The sequence below is a fragment of the Impatiens glandulifera genome, chromosome 9 (assembly GCF_907164915.1).
Source record: "Impatiens glandulifera chromosome 9, dImpGla2.1, whole genome shotgun sequence".
NCBI classification, from domain to species: Eukaryota; Viridiplantae; Streptophyta; class Magnoliopsida; order Ericales; family Balsaminaceae; genus Impatiens; species Impatiens glandulifera.
The window spans coordinates 20268608-20269757 of record NC_061870.1 but is presented as its reverse complement, the minus strand read 5'-3'; the positions used below and the strand labels follow the sequence as shown (position 1 = coordinate 20269757).

The window sequence follows — 1150 nt, the reverse complement described above, 5'->3', positions numbered from 1 at the left end:
TTATGGTGCATCCGCACCAATGACTATTCTTCTTCTTTCCGCAATTGTAGCAAAACTGAATTCCACATCTGTATTAAGATGAGGGTTTCATAACTTAATGATTATTAATATAAATAAACAAATATATATGAGGGAGAGAGAAACCTGCATAATATGATTGAGCAACCTTCCCAAAGCTCAACACAATGCCTGCATTTAGGGCACCGTTTCCAGTTATTTACCTTTTCAAGAACCTTAAAAGCTACATCTTCAGCATCCCTAATCACTCCACTTTCTTCACATGAAAAACCATCATGCCATGATATTTTACAATTGAAACATAACAATTGTTTACAATTAGGACAAACCGATCTCTTCACTTTTCCTCCACATTCGTTCATGATCAATGCAGAACACTCTTTATTAGGGCAATAACAATGATCCACCCCCAAGATGGCATCCTGGCATAAGAAGTCACACCATTTTTCGAAAATCTTAGCTGGGAGGATCAAACTACATGAAAGTGGATCCAAGTTGAAATCACAGCATAAGCTAGGGCACTTGATCTTTGCAACATTGTGTTCATTAACCTTGACTTGGACATACTTGTTAATGCAGTCTTTGCAGAAAGTGTGATCACAAATGTGTTTATTCTTAAATTTTCGTTCATATGGAAGGGTGGGCTCGTGACATATGTTGCAGGTGAAGCTTTCCAACTGAGACGGTGGTTCTGGTGAGGATACGGTGGCGGAGGAATTTGATACATCTTTTCCGATACATCTTTGCAGTTTGTTGCCCATTGTTTTAGTGAGAATGAGTTTAGCCAAAGTCCTAATTACTTATTGTGGTAGAAAGAGAAGTTTATTATTTATGAAAAATTTATTACTATTTCAAATATAATTTTAAAAACTATTATTGGTCAATTTGAAAAATAACTATACCGTAATTTTGTCCTATTTTTGTTTATAATTTTTTTGATTAAGTTTATTAATATAAATAAATATATATATATATATATATATTAGTTTATTTTTGCTGTAAACTAAGATTAGTGTACTTATACAAGAATAAATTTCTTGAAAATCTGGAATATAAGAGAAAATTTTAATTTAATAACACTAAAGTTATTTGAATAAAAGTGATTGGTTTTTATCCATTTATTAAAAGAGGT

General features: G+C 32.1%; 1 protein-coding gene across 1 annotated transcript; it reads right to left on the bottom strand.

The window, feature by feature from the left end:
* Positions 1–779, bottom strand: LOC124915963 (E3 ubiquitin-protein ligase RSL1-like). Its single transcript, XM_047456703.1, has 2 exons — positions 167–779; positions 1–68 (listed from the first exon to the last, which is right to left on the bottom strand). Exons 1-2 carry the CDS (start codon positions 777–779, stop codon positions 1–3), a joined length of 681 nt encoding a protein of 226 aa, XP_047312659.1.
* Positions 780–1150: the final 371 nt, after the last annotated feature.